At 66.7% G+C, this 27,480-nt stretch overlaps 2 protein-coding genes and 2 non-coding genes across 4 annotated transcripts in view; all 4 read left to right on the forward strand.

Annotated features, from left to right (window-relative positions):
* Positions 1-16,989, forward strand: part of LOC144261115 (SCO-spondin-like) — a 136,735-nt gene extending 119,746 nt beyond the window's left edge. The window contains exons 102-114 of the mRNA XM_077810286.1: positions 552-690; positions 1,263-1,465; positions 2,714-2,884; positions 3,955-4,082; positions 5,639-5,790; positions 6,627-6,673; positions 7,837-8,001; positions 8,355-8,563; positions 8,910-9,005; positions 9,589-9,649; positions 10,103-10,233; positions 13,313-13,463; positions 16,967-16,989. Coding sequence (XP_077666412.1) covers positions 552-690; positions 1,263-1,465; positions 2,714-2,884; positions 3,955-4,082; positions 5,639-5,790; positions 6,627-6,673; positions 7,837-8,001; positions 8,355-8,563; positions 8,910-9,005; positions 9,589-9,649; positions 10,103-10,233; positions 13,313-13,463; positions 16,967-16,989 — 1,676 coding nt within the window. The remainder of the gene's footprint in view (positions 1-551; positions 691-1,262; positions 1,466-2,713; positions 2,885-3,954; positions 4,083-5,638; positions 5,791-6,626; positions 6,674-7,836; positions 8,002-8,354; positions 8,564-8,909; positions 9,006-9,588; positions 9,650-10,102; positions 10,234-13,312; positions 13,464-16,966) is intronic.
* Positions 1-27,480, forward strand: part of LOC144260047 (uncharacterized) — a 317,403-nt gene that overhangs the window by 240,760 nt on the left and 49,163 nt on the right. The window lies entirely within an intron of this gene.
* Positions 19,930-20,093, forward strand: LOC144261668 (U1 spliceosomal RNA). The gene has a single exon (XR_013345374.1). It is a non-coding gene; the product is annotated as a U1 spliceosomal RNA (small nuclear RNA).
* LOC144261666 (U1 spliceosomal RNA) lies at positions 27,187-27,350 on the forward strand. The gene has a single exon (XR_013345372.1). It is a non-coding gene; the product is annotated as a U1 spliceosomal RNA (small nuclear RNA).

Genomic DNA, 27,480 nt, shown 5'->3' on the forward strand with positions numbered 1-27,480 from the left:
CTCACCCAGCCCCTCGTCCTCCTGCCCCACATTACCCAGCCCCACGGCACTCACTCAGCCCCCTTGTCCCCCCCATCCACCCAGCCCCCCAGCACTCACCCAGCCCCCTTGTCCTCCTGCCCCAAGTTACCCAGCCCCACGGCAATCACTCAGCCCCCTCATCCCCCCCATCCACCCAGCCCCCTCATCCTCCTGCCCCACATTATCCAGCCCCACGGCACTCACTCAGCCCCCTCGTCCTTCTGCCCCTCATTACCCAGCCCCACGGCGCTCACTCAGCCCCCTCATTCCTCCGCCCCATCTGTACCTAGCCCCACGGTGATCAGCCAGTACCCCTTGTTCCCCCATCCTTACCCAATCCCACAGCACTTGCTCAGCTCTTCTCCCCCCATCCATAACCAGCCCCACAGCTCCCACTCAGGCCCCCCAGCCCATCCTGCCATCCAACTGAACCCCACATCCTGTTCAGCCCCCACCTCTCCCTTCCTGCAGTCTCAGTCCCAAACTCGGGGTGCCTGGTCCCAACCCCTGACCTCCCGCTCCTCCGCTAGGCTGCCGGTGCCCCGAGGGGCAGCTGCTGCAGGACGGCGTGTGCGTGCCAATCCTGGCCTGCCGCTGCGGGCTGCCCACAGCCAACGGCACGTGGGAGCTCTGGCCGGGGCAGGCGGCCGAGCTGGACTGTCACAACTGGTAAGGAGCGGGCAGCCGAATGGGGGCCCGGATCCTCCCCCGAGCTCCGGAGGGGCTGGCCGGGCGCCTCGCTCTGGGAGGGGACCCTGGCCCGGGGAAGGGCTAGCGTGGCCCAAAGGGAGCCACGCAGGAGACACCGCCAAGGGACGTCTAATCCCAGCAGGCCACAAAGGGGTCTCCAGAGCCAGGCCGGGCTGGCCACCCGGGTGCGTCGACCCACTGCCATGGGTTTGTCGATGGGGTTGGCAGTGACCGTGGCACCCAGCGGGAGTGGGCTGCCAACATGGGAGGGCGCAGAGCCGGGAGCGGTGGCCCTGCGGAGGGTGGGAACATTCTCCAGGAAGCCCGAGGGCCGGCACGTAGGAGCAATGTGAGGAACGTCTGCCCCGAGCTGGGGGCCTGGCAGCCGGCAGTGCCAGGAGAGAGCTGGGCGGGTGCCCATCACCAGCGGGATGTGGGCTGGGCGCTGCTGGGCAGTTGCTGAGGGGCTGAGCCCGGCCATTGGGCAGGGGCAGATCGTGTGTGCGGGTGTGTGTCTGTGACCCCCCCCCGAGCCGTCTCTCTGCCTGCAGCACGTGTGGGAACGGCATCTTCGCCTGCCCCGATCCGGAGTGCCCCTCCTACGGGCCCTGGGCGGAGTGGAGCCCCTGCTCCGTCACCTGCGGGGGAGGCAGCGCCCTCCGGCACCGCCCCTGCCAGGAGAGCCCCGCCGGGGCCCCCTGTACCCCCGACGGCATGGAGGAGATCACGGAGTGCAATCTGCAGCCCTGCCCCGGTGAGTGCCGGCTGCACGGCCCTGCCCCGGTGAGTGCCGGCCCCCCGTCCCTGCCCGGGTGAGTGCCGGCCCCCCGTCCCTGCCCGGGTGAGTGCCGGCCCCTCGGCCCTGCCCGGGTGAGTGCCGGCCCCCCGTCCCTGCCCCGGTGAGTGCCGGCCCCACGGCCCTGCCCCGGTGAGTGCCGGCCCCTCGGCCCTGCCCCGGTGAGTGCCGGCCCCACGGCCCTGCCCCGGTGAGTGCCGGCCCCTCGGCCCTGCCCGGGTGAGTGCCAGCCGCACGGCCCTGCCCCGGTGAGTGCCGGCCCCCCGTCCCTGCCCCGGTGAGTGCCGGCCCCCCCCGTCCCTGCCCGGGTGAGTGCCGGCCCCCCGTCCCTGCCCCGGTGAGTGCCGGCCCCCCGTCCCTGCCCCGGTGAGTGCCGGCCCCCCGTCCCTGCCCCGGTGAGTGCCGGCCCCACAGCCCTGCCCCGGTGAGTGCCGGCCCCTCGGCCCTGCCCGGGTGAGTGCCGGCCCCCCGTCCCTGCCCCGGTGAGTGCCGGCCCCACGGCCCTGCCCCGGTGAGTGCCGGCCCCACGGCCCTGCCCGGGTGAGTGCCTGCCCCCCGTCCCTGCCCGGGTGAGTGCCGGCCCCTCGGCCCTGCCCCAGTGAGTGCCGGCCCCCCGTCCCTGCCCGGGTGAGTGCCGGCCCCCCGTCCCTGCCCGGGTGAGTGCCGGCCCCCCGTCCCTGCCCCGGTGAGTGCCGGCCTCCCGTCCCTGCCCGGGTGAGTGCCAAACCCACGGCCCTGCCCGGGTGAGTGCCGGGCCCCACGGCCCTGCCCGGGTGAGTGCCAAACCCACGGCCCTGCCCGGGTGAGTGCCGGGCCCCCGTCCCTGCCCGGGTGAGTGCCGGGCCCCACGGCCCTGCCCGGGTGAGTGCCAAACCCACAGCCCTGCCCGGGTGAGTGCCGGGCCCCACGGCCCTGCCCGGGTGAGTGCCAGCCCCCCGTCCCTGCCCGGGTGAGTGCCAAATCCACGGCCCTGCCCGGGTGAGTGCCGGGCCCCATGGCCCTGCCCGGGTGAGTGCCAAACCCACGGCCATCTGGGGCCCTTCAGCAGCTGCTGCTCTTGTTGCCTGTTGTATCCCCCAGGAGTGAGCACCTCCCCGGTGCCCCGGGATCCCACCCCGGTCGCTGCCTTCCCTGAGCCTGCTCCCCCTGCCGAGCCCTGGCGGGGGTGAGCCCTGTGCCCGGCCTGACCCTGCCCTGCCCCCGCAGCCGGCTGCCAGCTGAGCCCGTGGTCGGCGTGGAGCCCCTGCAGCGCCAGCTGTGGGGGGGGCGTGTCGGAGCGGAGCCGGAGCCTGCTGTCCCCAGGGGAGGGCCGGGGGGAGCACTGCCCTGCCCCCCTGCTGCTGCACCGGGCCTGCCAGACCCACAACTGCACGCCAGGTACAGGCTGGGGGCCGGGGGGGGGCATCCAGCATGGAGCGCGGGAATGGGGGGAGAGCGGCGCTCCCTAGAGCCTGCAGCCTGCCCCCAACATGTCAGCCTGCAGGGGCTGAGGGCATAGACCCCCCTAGGGGGGCCTGGAGGAGAGCCCCTGTCAGCATAGGGTCTGGCAGAGGGGAGCCCCCATCTGTACGTGGACACGGCATGTCTGGGGCAGGGGAGCCCCCGTTTGTTTGTGGATGCGGCGCGTCTGGGGCAGGGGAGCCCCCGTCTGTACGTGGACACGGCATGTCTGGGGCAGGGGAGCCCCACGTCTGTAAGTGGACAGGGCATGTCTGGCAGAGGGGAGCCCCCGTCTGTAATGGATGCAGCGCGTCTGGGGCAGGGGAGCCCCACGTCTGTACATGGACACGGCGTGTCTGGCAGAGGGGAGCCCCCGTCTGTAATGGATGCAGCGCGTCTGGGGCAGGGGAGCCCCACGTCTGTACATGGACGCGGCGTGTCTGGCAGAGGGGAGCCCCCGTCTGTAATGGATGCAGCGCGTCTGGGGCAGGGGAGCCCCACGTCTGTACATGGACGCGGCGTGTCTGGCAGAGGGGAGCCCCGTCTGTAATGGGTGCAGCGCGTCTGGGACAGGGGAGCCCCACGTCTGTACGTGGACACGGCGTGTCTGGCAGAGGGGAGCCCCACGTCTGTACGTGGACACGGCGTGTCTGGCAGAGGGGAGCCCCCGTCTGTAATGGGTGCAGCGCGTCTGGGACAGGGGAGCCCCACGTCTGTACATGGACGCTGCGCGTCTGGGGCAGGGGAGCCCCACGTCTGTAAGTGGACACGGCGTGTCTGGCAGAGGGGAGCCCCCGTCTGTAATGGATGCAGCGCGTCTGGGGCAGGGGAGCCCCACGTCTGTACGTGGACACGGCGTGTCTGGCAGAGGGGAGCCCCCGTCTGTAATGGGTGCGGTAGGGGAGACTCGCAGGCTGTGGACGCCCCTGCCTGTGGTCTATGGGTCCCCCTCGGGCTGGGGGGCTCGTGGCTCCCCAGTGTGACCTGCCCCCCCTTGCTGTGTGCAGAGTGCCCGGGCACCCAGGTGTACAGCAGCTGCGCCAATGCCTGTCCCCGCGCCTGCTCCGACCTGCGCCCCGGGACCGAGTGCCTACGGGAGGAGTGCCAGCCCGGCTGTGCCTGCCCTCCTGGCCAGGTGGGTCTCTGCCCCCAATGTCAGCCCCACTGCTGCTTCCTGGGTCTGAGACGCCAGCCCCGCCTGCTCCGCGGGGCCCCGGGCTGGGCTCTGGCCTCTTGCTGCCGCTCCCCTCCCCTGGCCCCCTGGCCCGGGCACACCTGCCTGGCACTGAGCCGGGGCAGGGCAGAGAGTCTCCTACCACTGGCGCCAGGGCTGGGCTGGCAGGAGGAAGGAGCTGGTCCTGTCTGGCACCGAACAGACGGAGGCCATGAGTTGCCATTCGAGGGCACTCACCGCCTGTGACAGCAGCTGCGCCCCGGGCCCCTGGCTGCGGGGCCTGGACAGAGTCTGCTGGGGATGGACAAGGGCCAGCTCCCTGGGACCCCGGGTTCCTCCTCCCCAGGTTGTGGGGCAGAGTCCCTGGCCTGGTCTCTGGGGGCACAGGGGGTTCCATGGCCCGGTCTCTGAGGGGGGGACAGGGGGTTCCATGGCCCGGTCTCTGGGGGGGGACAGGGGGTTTCCCGGGCCCGGTCTCTGGGGGGGGGACAGGGGGTTCCCCAGCCTGGGTGTCGGGTGGGGCAGGGGGTTTCCCGGCCCCGGTCTCTGGGGGACAGGGGGTTCCCGGGCCCAGTCTCTGAAGGGGGACAGGGGGTTCCCGGGCCCGGTCTCTGAAGGGGGACAGGGGGTTCCCGGGCCCGGTCTCTGAGGGGGGACAGGGGTTTCCCAGCCCCGGTCTCTGGGGGGGGGTGCAGAGGGTTCCCTGACCCGGTCTCTGAGGGTGGGGGACAGGGGGTTCCTGGTCCCGGTCTCTGAGGTGGGGGACAGGGGGTTCCCTGGCCCGGTCTCTGAGGGGGGGGACAGGGGGTTTCCCAGGCCCGGTCTCTGGGGGGGGGACAGGGGGTTTCCCGGGCCCGGTCTCTGGGGGGGGGACAGGGGGTTCCCCAGCCTGGGTGTCGGGTGGGGCAGGGGGTTTCCCGGCCCCGGTCTCTGGGGGACAGGGGGTTCCCGGGCCCAGTCTCTGAAGGGGGACAGGGGGTTCCCGGGCCCGGTCTCTGAGGGGGGACAGGGGTTTCCCAGCCCCGGTCTCTGGGGGGGGGGGTGCAGAGGGTTCCCTGACCCGGTCTCTGAGGGTGGGGGACAGGGGGTTCCTGGTCCCGGTCTCTGAGGTGGGGGACAGGGGGTTCCCCGGCCCGGTCTCTGAGGTGGGGGACAGGGGGTTTCCGGGCCCGGTCTCTGCGGGGGGACAGGGGGTTCCCCGGCCCAGTCTCGGGGGGGGGGACAGGGGGTTCCCCAGCCTGGGTGTCGGGTGGGGCAGGGGGTTTCCCGGCCCCGGTCTCTGGGGGACAGGGGGTTCCCGGGCCCGGTCTCTGAGGGGGGGACAGGGGGTTCCCCAGCCCGGTCTCTGATGGGGGGACAGGGGGTTCCCGGGCCCGGTCTCTGAGGGGGGGACAGGGGGTTCCCGGGCCCGGTCTCTGATGGGGGGACAGGGGCTTCCCAGGCCCGGTCTCTGAAGGGGGAACGGGGGTTCCCCGGCCGGTCTCGGGGGGCAAGTGGCAGCTGCTTCGTTGCTGCAGGTGCTGCAGGGCGGGGGGTGCGTGCCCCCGGAGGAATGCCGCTGTTCGCTGGTCCCTGCGCCTGCTGTGCCCTGGGCCTCCAACCTGTCGCAGGAGGAGCGGGCGAGAGAGTACCCGGCTGGCAGCACCATCTACCACCAGTGCAACAGCTGGTCAGTGCCGAGCCGGGGCATGGGGGGCTGGAGAGCCCTGAGCTCTACCCGGGGCAGCCGCCTTCCCCTCCCGCTCTGCAGGCTGGTGTGGGCGGGGGCGGGGGGGCTGCAGGTAGTGCTGGGGGTCAAGCTGCCCCACATGGACAGTGTCGGGGGAGCACTGCCTCCTGTAGACAATGCCGGGGGGGGTTGCAGCGAGGGTGGGGGGTCTGCCCCACACAGATGGTGCTGGGCCTGGTCCCGTGCGACCCAGGGCTCCCGGGTGGCTCTGCTCCAGGGCTGTGGGGCAGACACTGTACTCTGCCCTGGGATGGCAGCACGGAGCCGGGGGGCTGGCTGTGGGCACAGAACGGCCACTGTGGGACAGGGGGCTGGGGGGCCGTGAGCCATGGCGGCTTGGCCCTGGCAGGACCAGAACTCCCCCTCACCAGGGAGGGGGCTGGCCGGTGGGACTGACCTTGCTCCAGGTGCATAGCGCTTAGCCCCCATGGCACGAAACCCCCAAGCAGGGAAGGAGCCGTGTGTACAGCTTAGAGTGGGGCTCGGAGCCAGGACTCCTGGGTTCTATCCCGGCTTTGGGAGGGGAGTAGGGTCTAGTGGGATAAAGCATGAGGTTGAGAGCCAGGACTCCTGGGTTCCATCCCCATCTCTGCCACTGACTGCTGGGTGGGGGCTGGTAGGCCCCTTCCTCTCCTCAGTTTCCTCCCCAGCTGTGTGGGGATGATGGCTGGGGCTGAGCCGAGTGCTGGGGGTGCAGGGCTCGGTGCCTGGGGTGGGCAAGTCTGGCGCGGCAGCCAGGAGCCGGCTCCCATCTCACACCCTCGCCCTGTTTGCAGTGTCTGTCGCAGAGGCGCCTTCAGCTGCTCCCAGCGGGACTGCAACGGTAAGAGACCCCCGGCCAAGCCCCACCCACCCCACTCCCGGCCTGCAGGCAGATCAGCAGGGAGCATGGTGTGCTGCCCGCTGCCCCCGGGCCCTGCCCCCCGGCGGCGAGACGGCCCAGCTGAGTCTGGCGGGCGGGGGTCGCTGGGAGGCAGCGTTGGCAGTTGTGACGAAGTGGGACAGTTCTTAATGTTTCCTCTGAATAGTGTGGGGGTGCCTCAGTTTCCCCTATACAGTTCTTGAGTGTCTGGGTGGTGGGGTAAGGGTGTATAATCATTGCAGAGCCCTAGAGGGCAGGTGTGGGCAGGGGTCTGGACACAGAGAATGGCCGACACCCTGTTTCCTGGCAACTGATGGCCTGGGCCCTTCCCCCCTGCAAGGTGAGAGCCGAAGGGTTGGAGAACAAAGGAATCAGGTGCCCTCCTGGCCCGGGAAAGGGACAAAGCCCAGAGGAGGAGGGGCTGGAGGAAGTTTCAGTTTGGGGCTGGCTGGAGACATGGAGTGAAGTGCAGACGTGGTTGTCTGGCTCACTGCCCCCCAAAATGGACCCAGCTGAGGGGTCCCGTTCTCTGCACCTGCAAGCTCTGTGTTAGACCATGTTCCTGTCGTCTGATAAACCTTCTGTTTTACTGGCTGGCTGAGAGTCCCATCTGACTGTGAAGTTGCGGGGCAGGACCCTCTGGCTTCCCCAGGACCCCGCCTGGGCGGACTCGCTGGGGGGAAGCGCAGGGAGGGGCAGAGGAGGCTGAATGCTCCGAGGTCAGACCCAGGAAGGGGGAAGCCGGGGGAGCTGTGTGTCCTGCAGACAGGCTGCTCACAGGAAGGCGACTGCCCCAGAGTCCTGCCTGGCTTCATGGGGAGCAGTTCCAGAGCATCGCCCAGGGACTCCGTGACAGCAGTGCAGGGAGCTTGCTCCAGGGGGCAGGTGCTGTGGGGCGGAAGGTCTCTGCTCCTCCAGCACCCATGGAGCCCACGCAGTGAGGGCAGCCCACCCCTCCGAGCACGGGGGAAGTGGCAGCTGTTAGTGCAACAGACAAGTACCCACATCTCAGCCCCCAAATGCCCTGGGGTTGGTGCTGGTCCCCCCTCAGAATGCCGGGGCTCAGCTCTGATCCCTCCCCGTGGGCTCGGCCCTGACTCCCCCCCCCCACATTCTCCCCACAGTGGACTGCCTCTGGTCGGCGTGGTCAGCCTGGTCGGCGTGCTCAGTGACGTGTGGGCCGGGCGTGCGGGTCTCCCAGAGACACCAGCTCCAACAGCGCCTGTACGACGGGGCCGAGTGCCTGGGCCCCCCGACGCGCCGGACGCCCTGCTCCCTGCCCGACTGCGGTGAGCCCCCCGGCCTGGCCGGCTGGGACTGCTGGGACTACTGGGGTGGGGGTGGGTGACGGGTTGAGCCGGGGAGCAGGGTCCCTGTGTGCTGCTGGGCCTTATGCTATGGGGGGTACAGGGGAGCCGCCCCCCTGGGCCCCACAGTGGCTACTGACCAGGGCTTCCCCCCCACTAGCTTCAGGGTGGCAGGGATGGGGGTGGCGGGCACAGGGGGCTGCAGGGGCCCATGGCTCTGCCCTTGTGCAGCAGGCAGGAAAGGGGGCATGCCCGACGAGGCGGGCCCATCGCTCTGCGCCAGGGAGGGCGGGTTAGGGGGCCTTTGGCCTGACGTGTCTACGCTGCTGCTGCAGCCTGCCCCACAGGGGAGAGTTGGCACGGCCCTGGCCCCACGGCGCCCTGCGAGCGAACCTGCCAGCAGATCTACGAGGAGCCCCGCCACAACTGCAGTGCGGGGGCCGTGCCGGGCTGCGTCTGCGAGGCCGGGCGGTACCGGGAGAGCAGCGGGCACTGTGTCACCGCCGCCCACTGCGAGTGTGAGCACGGGGGCCAGCTGCGCCCGGTGAGTGTGCGGGGGCTGCCGCTCCACCCCCACCCCCACGGCACGGGATGGCCCAGGGAGACCTGCCCAGCCAGGGGACCTGTCGTGCTGCCAGGCCCAGGGCAGCTTCACCCGGGACGGAACGGATCCTGGGGTCTGCCCTTCATGATCCCACTGGGTCAGGGCAGCCAGAGCCTGGGGTCTGCCCCACACGGTCCCATGGCTTGGGGCAGGCGGAGCCTGGGGACTGTCCTGCTGGGTTGGGGGAGCCGGAGCCCCATGCAGCCCCGCTGGGTGAGGGCAGCCAGAGCCTGGGGTCCGTCCCCCACGGCCCTGCTGGTTCCAACCTTTCTTCTCTCTCCCCCAGCCCGGAGCCGAGTGGCAGGAGGGCTGTGAGAGCTGCCGCTGCCTGAACGGGAGGGCCGTGTGCACGGCTGGATGCCCCCCTCTCGTCTGCCTCGAGGTACGGCTCAGCTCGGCTCGGCCTGGCTCGGCCCGTCGATCCCGCTGCTGCTGCGGAGCCACCTCGGGCTGGCCGCACGTCTGCTCCCGTCCCCCAGGCAGGGCCACAATGCCCCTTGGGGCGCACACGGGCAGCCTGCCCGCCCACAGCCTCACACTCCCCCTTCCAACCAGACCAGCCTGTGCACCCGCTGCCTGGGACTGGCCACGGAGACAAGCCCTGGTCCTCCTCCCTCCCCCCGGCCTCTCCCAGCAGCCCCTGGAGCACAGCAGGAGGAGCTGGTGGAGGGCAGGTTGGGGGGCTCAGAGGGCCCAGTGCTGGGAGATCCCTCCCAAGCCGGACTCAGCTCAGTGAAGAGCGACTCTGAGCCCAGGCCAGATGGCCCCAGGCCGGCTCCTACACAGGAGACACTGAAGGCCGGACCAGGGACAGAGCCAGAGCCACCCACGGCCATGGAGACGGGTGACGGGCTGTTGGCCGGGAGAGGCCCGGGCTCAGCCGTCCTGCGCCAGCGAGCCACCAGCCCTGGCCTGGCGCCTGGCACCCTGGCTGCCCATCACTCACGTTCACTCTCTGTCCCCAGGGGGAAGTGAAGGTGCAGGAGCCCGGCAGCTGCTGCCCCGTGTGCCGGAGAGAATCATTCGGTATGGAGTCACCCATGGCAGGGAGCCGCCGGGGCCCTCTTGGCACTGGGAGTCTCTGGGGTGGCCCTGGGGGAGGGGGGGTGCTGCCGGGGGAGCACTAGGGGGCACTCTCCTCTCTGTTGGTGCTGACCCCGGTGCCCCCGCATGGCCCTCAGGGTGCTGTGTGCGCCATTTTTCGGAGGAGGCATTACATTGTAGCCCTGACCCTCACCCTGATTCTTCAGGCCCACAGGTGCCATCCCGTTAGCCCGGCATCCTGGCCCAGTCGGCCCCCACGTCCCCTCAGGACTGTGCTGGGGCTACTGCCCTGAGCTGGTGGTTGTTGCGCTGAGCTGTTAGCCAGCTGCCGGGGGCCGCCCCAGAGGAAGCTGCATGCTGGGGCTGGGCGGGATCCTTTGGCGTGGGAGGGCTCGCAAGACGGGAGCTGTGGTGACTCCCCTCGCTCCTTGGCAGAGGAGCCGTCGTCCGCGTGCCAACGCTACACCGAGGTGCGGAACATCACCAAGGGGCGCTGCACCCTGCACGGCGTGGAGGTGAGCTACTGCAACGGCCGCTGTGCCTCCCGCACCAACGTCATCTCCGAGGTGAGTGAGAGCCGGAGAGCCTGGCGCCTGGCCGGGATTGTGGGCACAGTGCTGCCCCCAGGCCGAGCACTTCGCCAGCGTCCCAGGCCTGGCCGAGCTGAGCCCGCCGCCTGGCAAGCTGAGCCGCAGGTTCCTGACTCTGGAGACCGCACAGGGCTGTGTGATCCGGCCTCGCCGCGGATCTGGCCTCTCCCACGCAGGCCGGTGGAGGTGGGCCGGGAGCTCCTTTCAGACGGAGCGGTGAGGCTGTCGTTTGCTATAATGAGCCAGTGGCCTCTGAATCCCGTTGCCCCAAGCCCTGTGCACCGGCACCTCTGTCCATTGCAAAAAGGGACTGGAACCGGGGATCGGCCAAGACGGGGCAGCCACAAGGGCCCTTTTCCACGCTGAAAATGGCAGATCGTGCTCTGCTGGCCCCTGGGCTGGTTTCCCTTTCTCAGCCTGCCTGGGCAATGGTTTAGTGCTGGCGAACCCCAGAGCCCCGCAAACCCCGCAAAGGCTGTGTGTGGCCGGCAGTCGCCTGTTCTGACAACCTTCCGTTCCTTCCCGGCGCTTTGCGTGCCTCTGTGCGGAAGCGCTCCAGTTCTGGGGCTGGGACACACCGTCAGCCGGGGCTCCCTTCTCTCCAGTGCTCGAGATCCACCGCGTCAGATTGCAACCCGCGAGCCCGTTTGTCACTCCGCCGAAACCAAACATCCACTGCCGTGCCCACCCCACAGGAGCTTTCACAGCGGAAATTCCCTGGGGCCTCCAAGCAGGGCTCCCCCATGCCCCTTTTCCTAGCTGTAAAGCCAGCACGGCATGGCGCGGTTAGCGTGGAGACAGGACAATGTGGTCCCTGCCGACCAACTGCCTGTAGGTCGTTTGTTTCGCCTGGACTGCGTCTCGCCAGGCGTCCTGGCAGGCTGAAGTGGCACAGACGGCTCCTGCTGTTAGCCAGAATTAAAGCCACCCGGATATCAGCTCGCCCGCCCTCGCGGCTAGCCAGACTGCTCACAGGCCAGTGCCCCAGCTTCCAACCCGCTCCCCAGTCACTGTCTCCAGCTCCAGCCTGGTGGGGCACGTTTAGATCGCACTTTCCCCAGCATTACTGGCGTGTCTGGTCTAAAAGCTGTTATTGTTCCCATGCGTTTCACAGCACCTCCCATCATTGTGTGTCTGCCCCACTCTGAGCAAACTGGGGGCTGATCCTCGTATGGCCAAGCTTTGCCCCTTCAGCCTGGCCACCCCTAGATTCCCGAATGAGCTAAATCCACCAGGCTAAATCCAGCTGAGCATTGATAAATAGATCCATCGCCAGTATCCTGGAAGGCCTGCTTGGTCTCTGGGTGTGCCGAGAACACGCCTTCCCTGATTCTCTCCAGCTCAGGTGAGGTCTCTTCTCACCCTCATCTTCTAGGCCTGAGCTGGGCCCTGGCTGGCTCTGAGCTACATAGCCAGGGCCTGTCCCAGGTCTGGTACCAGTCTCTGCTCAGGTGGTCAGTTCTTCAGCACCATCACAGCTGGGCCACCCAAGCTGGCTGCTCGTAACCCCCCATCTGTTCATCTCTGCAGCCGTTCACTTGGGCCAAGACGCTGCCCCGAGCCCAGGGAGCCTCCCATGGCTAGTGTATCGCTGAGCTGGGATGAGCTGAGCTCTCTCTCCCCCTCCCCGCGGGTTACCAGGGGCTCAGGAAAGGCTTACCCAGGTTCTCTGGCTGGCCCAGTTCCACGCCCAGGTAGCTGGGTCCACCGTGGCCTTGCGACTCCTGGAATCCCCTCAGCTCCTGACGTCCCGGCTGCACCTCATCTCTGTTGGCGAGTTCCCGTGGCCGAAGCTTTCCTGGCCTCCCCTGTTGCCAGGGAAACCTCTGGGCTCTGGCAGCGGGGTGCTGGGCACTCACTGGGAATTAGCAGGTGGGCTCCCCGCTGCGCCCCAGCCTCGTGTAGCTGTCACCCTACCAGAGACTTTATCTCCGACCACAGTTCTGCTCCGTGGGAAAGCTCCAGCTGCGGGTTTCCTTCCCCCTGGAAAGGCTCCAGTTCTCCCTTTAGAGTCTGTCTGTGCTGGGAGCGCCCTGGGTCAACAGGAAAACCAGCTCACGCTGTCTCCTCTGTCCCACAGCTCACCCCAGGGTGTGCCCTCCGGCCCCAGCGGGGAGCCCGTGCTCAGGGCCATGCCAGGTTGTGTGCATTAGGAGAAATGCGTGGTACGAATGAGGTCTAGTCACTGGTGCAGCCGGTTTATTTACAGTGGATGTACAAAAGCCTGTTTCCTTGAACACAGTAGGAACAAGCAACAGGCAGGTTCCTGGCCGCAAAGTCCCCAAACCCGCCCCTCTAGCGAGCTCTGTGCCCAAAGAGCTCTGTCCCTCCACTCCCTCTGCAGGCCGCATGAACCACTGCTCCTCCCGCTGTCTGCTGTCTGGTTTCAGAGTAACAGCCGTGTTAGTCTGTATTCGCAAAAAGAAAAGGAGGACTTGTGGCACCTTAGAGACTAACCAGTTTATAAAGTCTGCTGCAGTTTCCACGGTATGTATCTGATGAAGTGAGCTGTAGCTCACGAAAGCTCATGCTCAAATAAACTGGTTAGTCTCTAAGGTGCCACAAGTCCTCCTTTTCTTTTTGTCTGCTGTCTGCCTCTCTCCCTCACACCCAGAGCTCCTCAGACGTTCCCCTGCCCTTGTGTTTGCAGGCAGGGAACTCTTCATCCCACGTGGTTTAACTTCTCATCAGGCTTTGCCATAAGGTCTGTTGCCCTGCATGGTGGCTTCTGGTGTTTCCGCCTGGCACACATAAAAGGGGTTTAATTGCTCCTTCCATTACGCCAGGAAGAAGCAGGGTTAGCCTGCCCATTGGCTTCAACCTGGTAGATCATAGACCTGGTGGTAGCCAGCGTAACAGGAGCTAGCATGCAGCTGGGTCTCCATGACCCCCGTTCTGGGCTCTCCTCGCCTACCAGCAGCCCCGCCATTAGCCCGGTCCGGGATCCTATCCCTGTCTGCCCCCCGCTGGCCCAGGCCTGCCAGGGCCGCCAAGCTCCCCTTGATCCCCTGCTGTGGCCTGTGCCCTGCCGCCCAGCCGTGCTTTTCTCCCGCAGGAGCCGTACCTGCAGACGCTGTGTGCCTGCTGCAGCTACCACCTGGACCCAGTGAGCCCCGTGCGCATCCTCAGCCTGCCGTGCGCGGGCGGGGAGGTGGAGCCGGTGGCGCTGCCCGTCATCCACCGCTGTGAATGCAGCCCCTGCCAGGGTGAGCGGAGCGAGCGGGCGCGGGCCCCGCTCGGGACGTGCTGCGGGGGCCCCGCTCGGGACGTGCTGCGGGGGCCCCGCTCGGGACGTGCTGCTGGGGGCCCCGCTCGGGACGTGCTGCTGGGGGCCCCGCTCGGGACGTGCTGCTGGGGGCCCCGCTCGGGACGTGCTGCTGGGGGCCCCGCTCGGGACGTGCTGCTGGGGGGCCCCGCTCGGGACGTGCTGCTGGGGGCCCCGCTCGGGACGTGCTGCTGGGGGCCCCGCTCGGGACGTGCTGCGGGGGCCCCGCTCGGGACGTGCTGCTGGGGGCCCCGCTCGGGACGTGCTGCTGGGGGCCCCGCTCGGGACGTGCTGCTGGGGGCCCCGCTCGGGACGTGCTGCTGGGGGGCCCCGCTCGGGACGTGCTGCGGGGGGCCCCGCTCGGGACGTGCTGCTGGGGGCCCCGCTCGGGACGTGCTGCGGGGGGCCCCGCTCGGGACGTGCTGCTGGGGGGCCCCGCTCGGGACGTGCTGCTGGGGGCCCCGCTCGGGACGTGCTGCTGGGGGCCCCGCGCCTGGCCGGCTGGGGGCCCCGCTCGGGACGTGCTGCTGGGGGCCCCGCTCGGGACGTGCTGCTGGGGGCCCCGCGCCTGGCCGGCTGGGGGGCCCCGCTCGGGACGTGCTGCTCGGGGGCCCCGCTCGGGACGTGCTGCTCGGGGGCCCGCTCGGGACGTGCTGCTGGGGGGCCCCGCTCGGGACGTGCTGCTGGGGGCCCCGCTCGGGACGTGCTGCTGGGGCCCCGCTCGGGACGTGCTGCGGGGGGCCCCGCTCGGGACGTGCTGCGGGGGGCCCCGCTCGGGACGTGCTGCTGGGGGGCCCCGCTCGGGACGTGCTGCTGGGGGGCCCCGCTCGGGACATGCTGCGGGGGGCCCCGCTCGGGACGTGCTGCTGGGGGCCCCGCTCGGGACGTGCTGCTGGGGGGCCCCGCTCGGGACGTGCTGCTGGGGGGCCCCGCTCGGGACGTGCTGCTGGGGGCCCCGCTCGGGACGTGCTGCTGGGGGCCCCGCGCCTGGCCGGCTGGGGGCCCCGCTCGGGACGTGCTGCTGGGGGCCCCGCTCGGGACGTGCTGCTGGGGGCCCCGCGCCTGGCCGGCTGGGGGGCCCCGCTCGGGACGTGCTGCTCGGGGGCCCCGCTCGGGACGTGCTGCTCGGGGGCCCGCTCGGGACGTGCTGCTGGGGGGCCCCGCTCGGGACGTGCTGCTGGGGGCCCCGCTCGGGACGTGCTGCTGGGGGGCCCCGCTCGGGACGTGCTGCTGGGGGCCCCGCTCGGGACGTGCTGCTGGGGGCCCCGCTCGGGACGTGCTGCGGGGGGCCCCGCTCGGGACGTGCTGCTGGGGGCCCCGCTCGGGACGTGCTGCGGGGGGCCCCGCTCGGGACGTGCTGCTGGGGGGCCCCGCTCGGGACGTGCTGCTGGGGGCCCCGCTCGGGACGTGCTGCTGGGGGCCCCGCTCGGGACGTGCTGCTGGGGGGCCCCGCTCGGGACGTGCTGCTGGGGGGCCCCGCTCGGGACGTGCTGCTGGGGGGCCCCGCTCGAGAGTGCTGCTGGGGGCCCCGCTCGGGACGTGCTGCTCGGGGGCCCCGCTCGGGACGTGCTGCTGGGGGGCCCCGCTCGGGACGTGCTGCTGGGGGCCCCGCTCGGGACGTGCTGCTGGGGGGCCCCGCGCCTGGCCGGCTGGGCGTGCGGCACTCACTCTGCACTCTCAGCTGAACCGGGCAGGGGGCTGCACCTGGGAGTGGTGATCAGCTGACCGGGCCCCGGGACGTGGGCTGGAGCGGGCGCCGGGGCCGGGCCTTGGAGCACATGGGGGGCCGGGGAGACTCCAAGAGCACAAATGGAGGTGTCAGCACAGCTTGGGACTAGGGCAGGGACTGGGCTCAGGGGCCAGCTGGATATGGAGCAAGTGTCTGGGCCAGCGGCACGGCTGGTCTGGTAGCACAGGGGCAGCAGGGCTCCTGTTCCGAGGTCTCACACTGCCTCCTGGGCCAGTGGTCCCAGAACACACTGCCAGGGGAATGACCCTGTGTGTCCCAGCCTCACCCCACTGCACGGCACGGCCATGGGTATCCCACACACAGCAGTGCCCTGGGTCCCAGCCTCACCCCACTGCACGGCACGGCCATGGGTATCCCACGCACAGCCGTGCCCCTGGGTCCCAGCCTCAGCCACTGCACGGCACGGCCATGGGTATCGCACGCACAGCCGTGCCCCTGGGTCCCAGCCTCAGCCACTGCACGGCACGGCCATGGGTATCCCACGCACAGCAGTGCCCTGGGTCCCAGCCTCACCCCACTGCACGGCACGGCCATGGGTATCCCACGCACAGCAGTGCCCTGGGTCCCAGCCTCACCCCACTGCACGGCACGGCCATGGGTATCCCACGCACAGCAGTGCCCTGGGTCCCAGCCTCACCCCACTGCACGGCACGGCCATGGGTATCCCACGCACAGCAGTGCCCTGGGTCCCAGCCTCACCCCACTGCACGGCACGGCCATGGGTATCCCACGCACAGCCGTGCCCTGGGTCCCAGCCTCAGCCACTGCACGGCACGGCCATGGGTATCCCACGCACAGCCGTGCCCCTGGGTCCCAGCCTCAGCCACTGCACGGCACGGCCATGGGTATCGCACGCACAGCAGTGCCCTGGGTCCCAGCCTCACCCCACTGCACGGCACGGCCATGGGTATCCCACGCACAGCAGTGCCCTGGGTCCCAGCCTCAGCCACTGCACGGCACGGCCATGGGTATCCCACGCACAGCAGTGCCCTGGGTCCCAGCCTCAGCCACTGCACGGCACGGCCATGGGTATCCCACGCACAGCAGTGCCCTGGGTCCCAGCCTCACCCCACTGCACGGCACGGCCATGGGTATCGCACGCACAGCCGTACCCCTGGGTCCCAGCATCACCCCACTGCACGGCACAGCCATGGGTATCCCACGCACAGCAGTGCCCTGGGTCCCAGCCTCACCCCACTGCACGGCACGGCCATGGGTATCCCACGCACAGCAGTGCCCTGGGTCCCAGCCTCACCCCACTGCACGGCACGGCCATGGGTATCGCACGCACAGCCGTACCCCTGGGTCCCAGCTTCACCCCACTGCACGGCACAGCCATGGGTATCCCACGCACAGCAGTGCCCTGGGTCCCAGCCTCACCCCACTGCATGGCACGGCCATGGGTATCGCACGCACAGCCGTACCCCAGCAGTGCCCCTGGATCCCAGCATCACCCCACTGCACGGCACGGCCATGGGTATCGCACGCACAGCAGTGCCCTGGGTCCCAGCATCACCCCACTGCACGGCACAGCCATGGGTATCGCACGCACAGCCTCACTCTCCGTGCCTGGTGCAGGAGCCTATGACTACAGCACGTGCGTGGCATTACCAGCCTTTGCCCTGCCCTGGGCAGGGACTTGCGTTCTCTGAACAGCCCCTTCCGTAATCTGGGGTTTCTCTTCTTTTTGCCAGGTGGGGACTTTTCCGAGCGCTGATGGCCCGTGGCCGGGCGGGACGGTGTCTGACTGGGGCCCCCGCGCTGTGCCGGCGGCCGAGGACGGCGAGATGGCAGCGTGTGTCCTAGCTGCAGGCTCCCCAGACCCCCCGCACTGCCCGCCGGGCTTGTCCTGCTGTAGCTCAGTAATAAAGTGAACAGAGCTGGTTCCAAAGGCGACTCCTCCAGCTGTTGCAGTGGGGGGGTCACTGCTCCCCCCGCCCAAAGGGGGCTGCTGGGCATGGTCCGGAGCACCAAGGCTCACCCGTAGCATGGCCCACGACATGGCCCCGCACTCATGGGGTCTGAGCTTGGCCTGGTTTTGTTCTCTTTTTGCCAGCGGTGGGGCTGATGCTCCCCCAGCTCCATGGGGCGGCTAATAGGGTCATAGGCACCGACTCCATGGGTGCTTCAGGGCTGGAGTACCCATGGAAAAAAATTGGTGGGTGCTGAGCACCCACCAGCAGCCAAGCTCCCCTCCCACCTTACCTCACCTCCGCCTCCTCCCGTGAGCGCGCCGTGTCCCCGCTTCTCCTCCCAGCGCTTGCTGCTGCAAAACAGCTGTTTCGTGGCAAAACAAGCTCTGGGACGGAGCAGGGAGGAGCTGGAACATGCTGCGCTCAGGGGAGGAGGCGGAGCCAGGGCAAGGATTTGGGGAAGGAGCCTAATAGGGGTAGGGAGAGGGTGGAGTTGCGGCATGGACTTTGGGGAGGGGTTGGAATGGGGGTGGGGCAGGGGCGGAACAGGGGTGGAGTCAGGGGGCTGAGCACCCATCGGTGCCAGCAGAATTCGGCGCCTATGAATGGGCTTAGAGGAACCTTCCTCCCTGGCGCTGCAGCCCTGCTGCCGGGGCTGGCTCGGCCCGTGGGAGAACCGGGTCCCTGCTGGGGAGATGTGCACAAGAACAGGGCCGTAACCCCAGGCCACAGGAGCCGGCCGGGATGCGCTGCCAGACCCAGTATTACCGATGTGCCCACAGGACGGACCCTGCGAGGCTGATTTCCCTGTCACGGAGCCACCGCGGCTGGTCTGGGCCCAGCCTGGAACCAGTCCCTTGGGCGTGGGCCGCGCCCTGGGACCTCAGCAGCCTCCATGACGCCAAGTCTGGGCCTTAGCAATCCCCGTCTCTGTCTCTCTCCGCGCCCCCCCACAATCCCTCTTTCTCTCACCACAGCCCCCAGCGATTCCTGTCTCTCACCACAGCCCCCAGCGATCCCTGTCTCTCTCCGCAGCCCCCGCGATCCCTGTCTCTCCCTCTCCGTGGCTCCCCGCGATCCCGTCTCTCCATGAGGCCCAGCAGCGCGTCCCGCCCAGCCCGAGTCCTGCGGGAAGCCCTGTTGGGCCCTGCCGGGCACAGGGCTCCTGGGTTGGGTTTGTTCGGCGCCTGGCCCTGGCCTCAGGACATTGTTCCTGCTGCACTGGGGTGGGAGGGCTCAGACCTGGGCCATCCTGGCGCAGCCACCCAGCCCCGCTGGTCTGCAACGTCGGCTCTGGCTCCGTCAGGCCCAGCAGAGAGCTACCGAGTCTCTCCAAACGCCACCGCTCCTGGCATGCCAGGCTGGGCTCGCATGTTCCACCGGCTGCAGCAGCCTGTGGTGCCGTGGCACTGGGGCAGCCGTGGGGGCCCCGTTATTTCTTCTGGCTCCTCCATTGCTATGGGTTGGTTTCAGCCCCTCCTTCAATGCCCCATCCACGCCACTGCCACTAGGTACCACACACAGCTCGTGTCTCCCGCGCTGCCCCAGAGCAGCGTGGCACCCTGCTGCACCCAGTGGGCAGCCGTGTGAAGCACAGAGGGAAACTGAGGCAGGCGTCAGCATCATGAAACTATTGCAGAAAATTCCCCCTTCGTCACAGCCCCTCCCCACGGCAGTGACTGGGGCGGCTGGGTATTGCCACTGCACGTGGGTTCCTGGAGAGTGGGGCTGGAGCTGGGTGCAGCCTCCCAGGCCAATAACCCAGCGTGACCGGTCTGCACGCTGCAGCACCGGCCTCCAAACAGGCCTGCTGGAGCTGGCCCAGCCTGGTCCCCGCGGCTCCGGGGCTGGCTGCGCTCCCCCACAACACGGGCCCAGCGCTGCCCCACACGGCCCCCTGGGCTCGGCCTCTCCAGGCAGGTCCCACATGGTGCCCCGGGGCCTCCCGGAGCACGGAGCGGGGCCACCCCTGGCCGCCTGCAGTGACACGAGCCGGGTGGGGACCGGGCTGGGGTAGGGGTCCCTGGGGTCTCGCACCATCCTCGGGGGGGTCCCTGGTGTCTCGCATCATCCTCGGGGGGGTCACTGGGGGGGTCCCTGGGGTCTCGCACCATCCTCGGGGGGGTCACTGGGGGGGTCCCTGGGGTCTCGCACCATCCTCGGGGGGGGGGAGGAGAAACGCGGCGTCTTCCCCCCCCCCCCCGGCAGAGGCGGGGCCCCGATCCCGGCTGTGCCCGGGTCTCTCCGGGAGCCTGGACCCGGGGCCGGGCGGCTACGGCTCTAGGGCCGCCGGGCTCTGGCGCGTTACTGAGGCCGGGGGCGGCTCGGCCCCCCCGCCGCGGGGAGCGGGCCCGGCCGGACCGGGCGGCCCTTGGGCCAGGGCGCCTGGCGGGGGAGGGGCGGCCGCGGGGCTCGGAGCGCGGGGGAGGCGGGGCGGGCCTGGGGAGAGCGCCCGGCCCGGGCAGGCGGGGGCGGGGCCCGAGAGGGGGCGGAGCCGCGTGAGCCCGTATGCAGATCTGTGTGCGAGCAGAGCACTGTGGGAGCGGGAGCCGGCTGCCGAGCGGGGCCCGAATTCGGCAGCCGGGGCTCGGCTGGGGGAAGGCTGGGCCCCGGGGACACGCGGGGCAGGTCGCGGCAGTGGGGGCCGGCGCGGGCGGGGCCGGCGGGCGTGTCGCGGCGGGCCCCACCGTGGGTTGAGAGTGCGGGGCGAGCGAGGGCGGGCGGCGGCCGGGGCTGCGTTATTCATACTTACCTGGCAGGGGAGACACCATAATCACGAAGGTGGTTTTCCCAGGGCGAGGCTCATCCATTGCACTGCGGGTGTGCTGACCCCTGCGATTTCCCCAAATGCGGGAAACTCGACTGCATAATTTGTGGTAGTGGGGGACTGCGTTCGCGCTCTCCCCTGGCGTGCGGTGAAAGACAGAAAAACTGCTTGGCGGGCGCTGCTCGTAACGCGCTGGGCGCTGCCTTGGCTTGGGCCGCGGGGGGAGCTGTTTATTTTGCGAGTAACCTTTGGCATCTTTGCACTTTCTGTACGTTGGTTTATAGTCTCCTGGATTAGTCGGGGGTCTGGTTGATTTTTTATTCTTTCCTGGGCTGTTAGCTGTGATCTGCTCTCTAGTCTCTTTTTCGGGGGTTGGGCTACTGTTTTCTTTTGCCCTGAGGGGTGCAGCCTGGTTGCTCTGCCTCTTTGCCTGCTTGCAGCTTATTGCCATTTCCTCCTTCTTGGGCTCTTCTTCCTCTGATGGGAGAACGGCCTGTCAAACGCACTTATCTCACCTGGATCTTTCACACCATTGTCTGGGGTATCATTGGTGCATCGCACCTACCTCTGAGAGGGAACTTGTGTATTGCACCATGCTTGGGGGGGGTTTGACCTGGGAATGTGGCAGGGGAGTTTCACTTGGAGACCTGAGAGCCTGTCACCTGAGCCAGGGGGAGGTGACACCTCTGCCCGGGAATGTGAACAGAGGGTGCAGGAGGGAGCCTGCTGGGGGGGGGGGGGTAGTTTCATTTTGGGGCTGGGTGGAGGAACGCAGGGAACCCCAGGGCTGGGGTCTAAGCTCCCTGCTCCCCCAGAAGGACTTGGCTGACGGGTCCCGGGGGTACCCACAAGCTCTGTTTTGGACTGTGTTCCTGTTGTCCAATAAACCTTCTGTTTTACTGGCTGGCTGAGAGTCTCAGTGAATCCCAGGAAGAGGGGTGCAGGGCCTGGACTCCCCCACACTCCGTGACAACTGGTGGCAGGGGTGGGATGTACTGCACCCTGTGAACGGCGCTTCCTGCAGTAAGTGACTGGGGAACAGTAAAACGAAGGGGGATTGACGGGGACCAGGCGTGCTGAAGATTCAGAGAGAGACAGTTTGAGGGGGCGGTTAACCCCTAGGAGTGTGTGACCAGAGAGAAGGAATTTTCAGTAAAAGGATGCCCCGCGGGATTGCAGCGAGTGGTCCCAGGGATGGAGGAGTCTGCAGCTCGACCCTGGCAAAGAGGTGGTGACCTCAGGAAGGACTGGCAGACAAGGGGTTTTCCCTGGAAACCGTGGAAAGCTGCCCAGGCCTGCGAGTGGCCAGCAGGGAGATGTACGCTAAAGGCCTTAAGAGCGACCTGGTGGAGCTGTGCAGGCAGAGGGGGCTGCGCATCGGGAGGTCCACCAAGGAACAGCTGATTGCCCAGTTGGAGGAAAGCAATCGCTTGGATGACCCGATCCCTGTCCCTGAGGGAAGCCGCCCGGGGGACACAGCGTGGGCCCTGGGGCCTGACTGGGCTGGGAGGGGTCAGACTGCTGCCGAGGACATCCCGAGACCCTTCCTACCTAGGCCTGGGGAAGGGGTTGGGGGAAGCCCAGCGAATACCGAGGGCACCCTGACCCCGGCAGCCAGCAGGGGATCCTCCCGGCAGAGCTCCCCATCCCTGGAGCGGATGCAGCTGGAATGGGAGAGGGAGATGAAAATGAGGGAGCTGGAGGATCATGAAAAACAATTTAAGCATGAGGAGAAACAATGTCAACATGAGCAGGAGGAGGAGGAGAAGGAGAGGGAACGTCAGGAGAAGGAGAAACAAAGACAGCATGAACTGGAGCTGGCCAGAATAAGGAGCAGTGGGGCCCCGGCTGCGGTGAGTGAGGGGGGACCCAAGACTGCAAGGAGCTTTGATAAGTGCTTCCTGGCCCAGCGGAAGGATGGGGAGGACATAGATAGCTTCCTGATGGCCTTTGAGAATGCCTGCGAGATGCATAGGGTTGACCCTGGAGACAGGCTCCAGTTTCTCACCCCCTTACTGGACCCCAAAGCCGTGGAGGTGTACAGCCGGATGACAGGGGCGGAGGCAGGGGACTATGAACTGTTCAAACAGGCCCTGCTCCGTGAGTTTGGGCTGACCCCTGAGATGTACCGGAGAAGGTTCCGGAGTCAGCGTAAAACGCCTGAGGTCACCTACCTACAACTGGTCAACCGGATGCAGGGGTATGCCCGCAAGTGGACAGCTGGGGCCCAAGCTAAAGAGGACCTGCTTGACCTAATCGTACTGGAGCAACTGTATGAACAGTGCCCTTCCGACCTGAGGCTGTGGTTGGGGGACAAAAAGCTCGAGAACCCCCAGCACGCAGGGCAGCTGGCCGACGAGTTTGTGAACAGTCGGTCAGGGGGTAGCCGGGAGGAGTCCCAAAAGAACAGGCCCCACACCGATGTAGAAAGAGAGTCATTATGGGGCCTCCCAGCGGGGAAATAGGGAGAACCCCCTCCCAAGGGGAACGCCTGGCGTCGGGCCCCTCCGACCCGCTCGAGGGGACCAACGTGACCTGAGCTGCTATCACTGTGGCCAGAGAGGCCACGTACGGACCCAGTACCCCAGGCTCAGGGACAGACTGAGCAGACCCAACCTACCCAGGGTTAACTGGATAGGGACTCAGCTGGACGAGGGGCAGACGACCCAAGCAAGGGGGGCTACCAGTTTACCACCTGCTCGGGAGGAAAGAGTACCCCCGGCCAGCTCCGCCAGACGGCTGGAGGCTCTGGACTCAGGGTGCTCGGTTTACAGGGTAGGCACGGGGCTGTCCCTCCGGAGAGAGTGCCTTGTTCCCCTGGAGGTGGATGGGAGGAAGATCAATGGATACTGGGATACGGGCGCGGAGGTGACGCTGGCCCGGCCCGAGGTGGTGGCCCCAGATCGGGTGGTGCCCAACACCTACCTGACTCTGACAGGGGTGGGCAGGACCCCGTTCAAGGTGCCTGTGGCAAGGGTACACCTGAAATGGGGGGCCGAGGGCCCCAAGGACGTGGGGGTACACCACCATTTGCCCACTGAGGTTTTGGTGGGGGGAGACCTAGAGGACTGGCCAAGCAACCCCCAGACCACCCTGGTTGTGACCCATAGCCAGAGCCGGTGAGGGGCACTGCGCCCTGACCTTGGGGAGGGTACCACACCGAAGCGCAGGGGATAGCTCAGTGGTGTGAGCATTGGCCTGCTAAACCCAGGGTTGTGAGTTCAATCCTTGAGGGGGCCATTTAGGGATTTGGGGCAAAAATTGGGGATTGGTCCTGCTTTGAGCAGGGGGTTGTACTAGATGACCTTCTGAGGTCCCTTCCAACCCTGATATTCTTTGTTTCTATGAAAATATATATTGAATGGACATAGGACCCTACCCTGGTGGGGAGGGAGCGCCGAGGGGCACGGCTCAGAGAGGCTGTGGCCTCAGACCCGGCCAATGAGACCCTCAGACCCTTCCCCAGCTACTGCATTCCAGGCCGAGTTGCAAAAAGATCCCTCCTTGAGGAAGCTCAGGGACCTGCCCGACCTCAGTGTGGTACGGACCATGAGGACAGGTTGCCAGGAGAGGTTCCTGTGGGAGAAGGGGTTCCTGTACCGAGAATGGGCTCCCCCAGGGGAAGTGGAGTCCTGTGGGATCAGGAGGCAGCTGGTGGTCCCCCAGAAGTATCGCCGCAAGCTCCTGTACCTGGCCCATGACATCCCCCTCACAGGGCACCAGGGAATCCGGCGCACCCGGCAGAGGTTGCTACAGAACTTTTACTGGCCCAGGGTCTTTACCATGGTCCGGCAGTATTGCCGATCCTGTGACCCCTGTCAGAGGGTGGGGAAGGCCCGGGACAAGGGGAAAGGGCCTTTGCCCATCATAGAGGAGTCTTTCCAGAAGGTGGCCATGGACATCGTGGGACTTCTGAGCAAGACGACCCAGTCGGGGAAGAAATACATTCTGGTGGTGGTAGATTTTGCCACTCGCTACCCCGAGGCAGTGCCCTTAGCTTGCATTGAAGCAGACACCGTGGTGGATGCGCTCCTGACCATTTTCAGCCGAGTGGGGTTCCCCAAGGAAGTCTTGACAGACCAAGGATCCAACTTCATGTCGGCCCTGCTCTGGTGCTTGTGGGAGAAATGTGGGGTCCGGCACGTATGGGCCTCAGCTTATCACCCCCAGTCCAATGGGCTGGTGGAGAGGTTCAATGGGACGCTAAAGATGATGCTGAAAATCTTTATGAACCAGCACCCGCAGGATTGGGACAAGTACTTACCTCACCTGCTGTTCGCGTACAGGGAGGTGCCCCAGGAGTCTACCGGATTTTCGCCTTTCGAACTGTTATATGGAAGGAGGGTGAGGGGCCCCCTGGACCTGATGAGAGACGAGTGGGAGGGGAAGGCCACTCCCGATGGAGAGTCAGTGGTGGAGTATGTCCTGATCTTCCGAGAGAGACTGGCTGAACTCATGAGCCTGGCCAGGGAGAATCTGGCCAGAGCCCAGAAGAAGCAGAAAGTCTCATATGACCGCACGGCGCGGGCCCGTGCCTACGCTACCGGGGATCCGGTGATGGTTCTCATCCCCGTGAGAAAGAACAAACTACAGGCCGCCTGGGAGGGCCCTTTCAAGGTTGTCAAGCAGCTCAGCGAGGTAAACTTTATGTGGTGGAGCTGTCGGACCGGGCGCACCACCGCCGGGTGTGCCATGTGAATATGATGAAGCCATATTATGCCAGGGGGAATGTGGTGTTGGCCGTGTGTGGACAGTGGGAGGAGCAGGGAGATGACCCTTTAGTAGATCTATTCCCTGAGACCAGAGCTGGTTCCTCCCAGGAAACAATTCCTCTCTCGGATCAGCTAACCCCTGCCCAGCAAGCTGAGGTCAGGGGGGTGCTGCATTCGTACCGACAGCTGTTTTCCACCCAGCCTGGACACACTAATCTGACTGTCCACCGGGTGCAGACAGGGTCACAGGGAAAACTGCTCAGGACCTGGAAAGAGAGGTCCGGGACATGCTGGCTTTGGGGGTGATCCAGTCATCTGCCAGCCCTTGGGCCTCGCCGGTGGTGCTGGTCCCCAAAAAGGACGGGTCGGTCCGGTTCTGTGTGGACTATCGGAAGCTCATTGCCATCACTGTATCTGATGCCTACCCCATGCCCAGGCCGGGCGAGCTCCTAGACAAGCTCGGAGGAGCCCGGTACCTTACCACCATGGACCTTACAAAGGGCTACTGGCAAGTGCCGCTGGATGCAGATGCCTGGCTGAAATCGGCCTTTATCACCCCTCTGGGGCTCTACGAGTTCCTGACCCTGCCTTTCAGCCTCAAGGAAGCACCGGCCACCTTCCAGCGCCTGGTGGATCAGCTACTGAGGGGGATGGAGAGTTTTGCCGTGGCGTATATTGATGACATCTGTGTCTTTAGCCAGACCTGGGAGGACCACGTGTCCCAGGTTAGACAAGTGCTGGACCGACTCCAGGGGGCTGGGCTGACTCTAAAAGCAGAGAAGTGCAAGGTGGGGATGGCTGAAGTATCTTACCTTATCTTACCTGGGCCATCGGGTGGGGAGCGGCCACCTAAAGCCGGAACCAGCCAAGGTGGAGGTGATCAGAGACTGGCCCGCTCACCACACCAAAAAGCAGGTCCAAGCCTTTATTGGGATGGCAGGATACTATCGAAGATTTGTGCCCCACTTTAGCGCCATCGCCACCCCCATCACTGAGCTATGCAAGAAGGGGAAGCCAGACAAGGTGGTCTGGACCGAGCAGTGCCAGGAGGCTTTCCGGGCGCTGAAGGAGGCTCTGGTCAGTGGCCCAGTTCTGGCAAACCCAGACTTTGACAAGCCCTTTGTGGTGTTCACCGACGCCTCAGACATGGGACTGGGGTCAGTGTTAATGCAGGAGGATGAAAAGGGGGAGAGACACCCCATCGTGTACCTGAGCAAGAAGTTGCTACCCCGGGAGCAACACTACGTGGCCATCGAGAAGGAGTGCCTGGTCATGGTGTGGGCCCTCAAGAAACTAGAGCCCTATCTCTTCGGGTGACACTTCACTGTCTACACCGACCACTCTCCCCTGACCTGGCTGCACCAGATGAAAGGAGCCAACGCCAAACTCCTGAGGTGGAGCCTGCTCCTGCAGGATTAGGACATGGACGTGGTCCACGTGAAGGGAAGTGCCAACCTGATAGCGGATGCGCTGTCCCGGAGAGGGGGCCCCGAACTTCCCCAGGTCACTGGTCAGCGTGACCCTGCTCAGTTCAGTCTCGAAGGGGGGAGAGATGTGACGATGTGACGCAGCAGTGACGGGGGAGTGTTGACCTGTGAATGTGGCAGGGGAGTTTCCCTGGGGATGGGAGACCTGAGAGCCTGTCACCTGAGCCAGGAGGTGGAGGGGGAGGTAACACCTCTGCCCGGGAATGTGAACAGAGGGTGCAGGAGGGGGCCTGCTGGGTGGGTTTAGTTTCAGTTTGGTGCTGGGTGGAGGAACGCAGGGAACCCCAGGGCTGGGGTCTAAGCTCCCTGCTTCCCCTGAAGGACTTGACTGAGGGGTCCTAGTTGTACCCACAAGCTCTGTTTTGGACTGTGTTCCTGTTGTCCTTCTGTTTTACTGGCTGGCTGAGAGCCTCAGTGAATCCCAGGAAGAGGGATGCAGGGCCTGGACTCCCCCACACCCCATGACAGGGGGTCACTCGTGTATCGCACCAGCCTCTTGGGGGGCTCACTGGTGGATCACACCCACCTCAGAGGGGTGGGGGTCACTGGTGTTGTTATACCAATAAAATAAAAACCAGCAGGATCTTATTAAAGGGGAAAAGGCAAAATGCCACATTTATTGTGAATACAGAAAGAATGCTAGTAAGCAGCTAGTTATAGCTATAACGTTCCATCCAATCTCATATTTATTCACACACACACAGACAGGTTCTGCAAGGTTGTTATCATAGTTACCAGCCTTAGCATCGGGCAGGCAGGGGGAGGAGCCCGAGAGGGGGCGGAGCCGCGTGAGCCCGTATGCAGATCTGTGTGCGAGCAGAGCACTGTGGGAGCGGGAGCCGGTTGCCGAGCGGGGCCCCAATTCGGCAGCCGGGGCTCGGCGGGGAGAAGGGTGGGGCCCGGGGACACCCCGGGGCAGGTCGCGGCAGCGGGGGCCGGCGCGGGCGGGGCCGGCGGGCGTGTCGCGGCGGGCCCCACCGTGGGTTGAGAGTGCGGGGCGAGCGAGGGCGGGCGGCGGCCGGGGCTGCGTTATTCATACTTACCTGGCAGGGGAGACACCATGATCACGAAGGTGGTTTTCCCAGGGCGAGGCTCATCCATTGCACTGCGGGTGTGCTGACCCCTGCGATTTCCCCAAATGCGGGAAACTCGACTGCATAATTTGTGGTAGTGGGGGACTGCGTTCGCGCTCTCCCCTGGCGCGCGGTGAAAGACAGAGAAACCTGCTCAGCGGCCGCTGCTCGTAACGCGCTGGGCGCTGCCTTGGCTTGGGCCGCGGGGGGAGCTGTTTATTTTGCGAGTAACCTTTGGCATCTTTGCACTTTCTGT

Source organism: Eretmochelys imbricata, chromosome 2 (assembly GCF_965152235.1).
Source record: "Eretmochelys imbricata isolate rEreImb1 chromosome 2, rEreImb1.hap1, whole genome shotgun sequence".
NCBI lineage: Eukaryota > Metazoa > Chordata > Testudines > Cheloniidae > Eretmochelys > Eretmochelys imbricata.